Below are 1870 nucleotides of genomic sequence, written 5' to 3' on the forward strand. Positions count from 1 at the left end.
TCCCTCTGATCATCTTCGTGGCCCTCCACTGGACCTGTTCCAGCCGGTCCATGTCCTTTCTGTGCTGAGGACTCCAAAGCTGAACACAGTACTCCAGGTGGGGTCTCACGAGTGCAGAGTAGAGGGGCAGAATCACCTCCCAAGACCTGCTGGCCACACTTCTCCTGATGCAGCCCAGGACACAGTTGGCTCTCTGGGCTGCCAGCGCAAACTGCCGGCTCATGCTGAGCTTCTCATCCATGAGCACTCCCAAGTCCTTCTCCTCAGGGCTGCTCTCCAGCCATTCTCCACCCAACCTGGATTTGTGCCTGGGGTTGCCACGTCCCAGCCGCAGGACCCTGGACTTGGCTTGGTTGAACCTCATGCAATTTGCACGAGCCCACCTCTCCAGCCTGTCCAGGTCCCTCTGGATGGCATCCCTTCCTTCCAGCGTGTCAACTGCCCCACCGAGCTTGGTGTCATCAGCAAACTTGCTGAGGGTGCACTCTATCCCCCTGTCCATGTCTCCCACAAAGATGTTAAATAGCACTGGTCCCAGTACCAACCCCTGCAGAACACCACTCATTACTGGACATTGAGCCATGGACATTGAGCCATTGACTGCCACCCTTTGGGTGCGGCCGTCCAGCCAGCTCCTTATCCACCGAGTGGTCCATCCATCGACTCCATGGGTTTCCAATTTTGAGACCAGGATGTCGTGTGGGACAGCATCAAATGCTTTGCATAAGTCCAGGTAGATGACGTCAGTTGCTCTGCCCTTGTCTACCAAGTCTGTGGCAGTATCGTAAAAGGCCACCAAATTTGTCAGGCACGATTTGCCCTTGGTGAAGCCATGTTGGCTGTTGCCAATCACCTCCTTATTTTCCATGTGCCTTAGCAAAGATTTCAGGAGGATCTGCTCCATAATCTTGCCAGGCACAGAGGTGAGACTGACCGGCCTGTAGTTCCCCAGGTCTTCTTTGTTTCCTTTTTTGAATATTGGAGTTATGTTCCCTTTTGCAGCCCAACCTGCATCCACCAGACTCAGGAGATCCCCTTCTACTGCACAAGGTGAGAATAAGTAAAAACAGCTAACAACAGATAAATGTTCTTCAAGGATGAGTGACAACCGGACAGAACCTCAAGAGATGAACCCAAGCAATTGTTGCATGATTATCAGGAAAAAAAAAAAAAATCAGAGTCCTGGTCTAAAAAGAATTCTGGGCACTTCTCAGAGAGGGGGAGCCAAATTACTGTCAATGTTGCACAGACCATCCGATCAGTTTCCTCAGGGCATCCTTGAGCTCCTGGTTCCTCATACTATAGATGAGGGGGTTCACTGCTGGAGGTACCATTGAGTACAGAACTGCCAACAGCAGAACAAGGGATGAGGATAAGATGGAGGGGGGCTTCAGGTAGGCAAAGAAGCCAGTGCTGATGAACAGGGAGACCACGGCCAGGTGAGGGAGGCACGTGGAAAAGGCTTTGTGCCGTCCCTGCTCCGAGGGGATCCTCAGCACAGCCCTGAAGATCTGCACATAGGACACCACAAGGAACACAAAACACACTAAGAATAAAAAAGTAAGAAGTAAAGTAATACCATTTTTCCTGAGATAGTCTGTGTCTGAGCAGGAGAGCTTGAGGATCTGGGGGACTTCACAGAAGAACTGGTCCAGGACATTGCCCTGGCAGAGGGGCAGTGAAAATGTATTGGCTGTCTGCAGGAGAGCAGTGAGAAACCCACTGCTCCAGGCAGCTGCTGCCATGTGGACACAAGCTCTGCTGCCCAGGAGGGTCCCGTAGTGCAAGGGTTTGCAGATGGCAACGTAGCTATCATAGGACATGACAGTAAGAAGATAAAGCTCTGCTGAGATGAAGGAGACAAAATGAA

The 1870-nt window shown here is 51.6% G+C and overlaps 1 protein-coding gene across 1 annotated transcript; it reads right to left on the reverse strand.

Annotated features, from left to right (window-relative positions):
* Positions 1 to 1251: 1251 nt before the first annotated feature.
* On the reverse strand, positions 1252 to 1823 carry LOC106900649 (olfactory receptor 14J1-like; the record flags this gene model as incomplete). Its single annotated transcript, XM_014962780.1, has 1 exon — positions 1252 to 1823. A coding segment is annotated over exon 1 (572 nt), but the record flags the coding sequence as incomplete, so codon positions are not given.
* Between the last annotated feature and the right edge of the window lie 47 nt (positions 1824 to 1870).

Source organism: Calidris pugnax, unplaced genomic scaffold (genome assembly GCF_001431845.1).
Source record: "Calidris pugnax isolate Ruff unplaced genomic scaffold, ASM143184v1 scaffold3295, whole genome shotgun sequence".
Classification (NCBI taxonomy): Eukaryota; Metazoa; Chordata; class Aves; order Charadriiformes; family Scolopacidae; genus Calidris; species Calidris pugnax.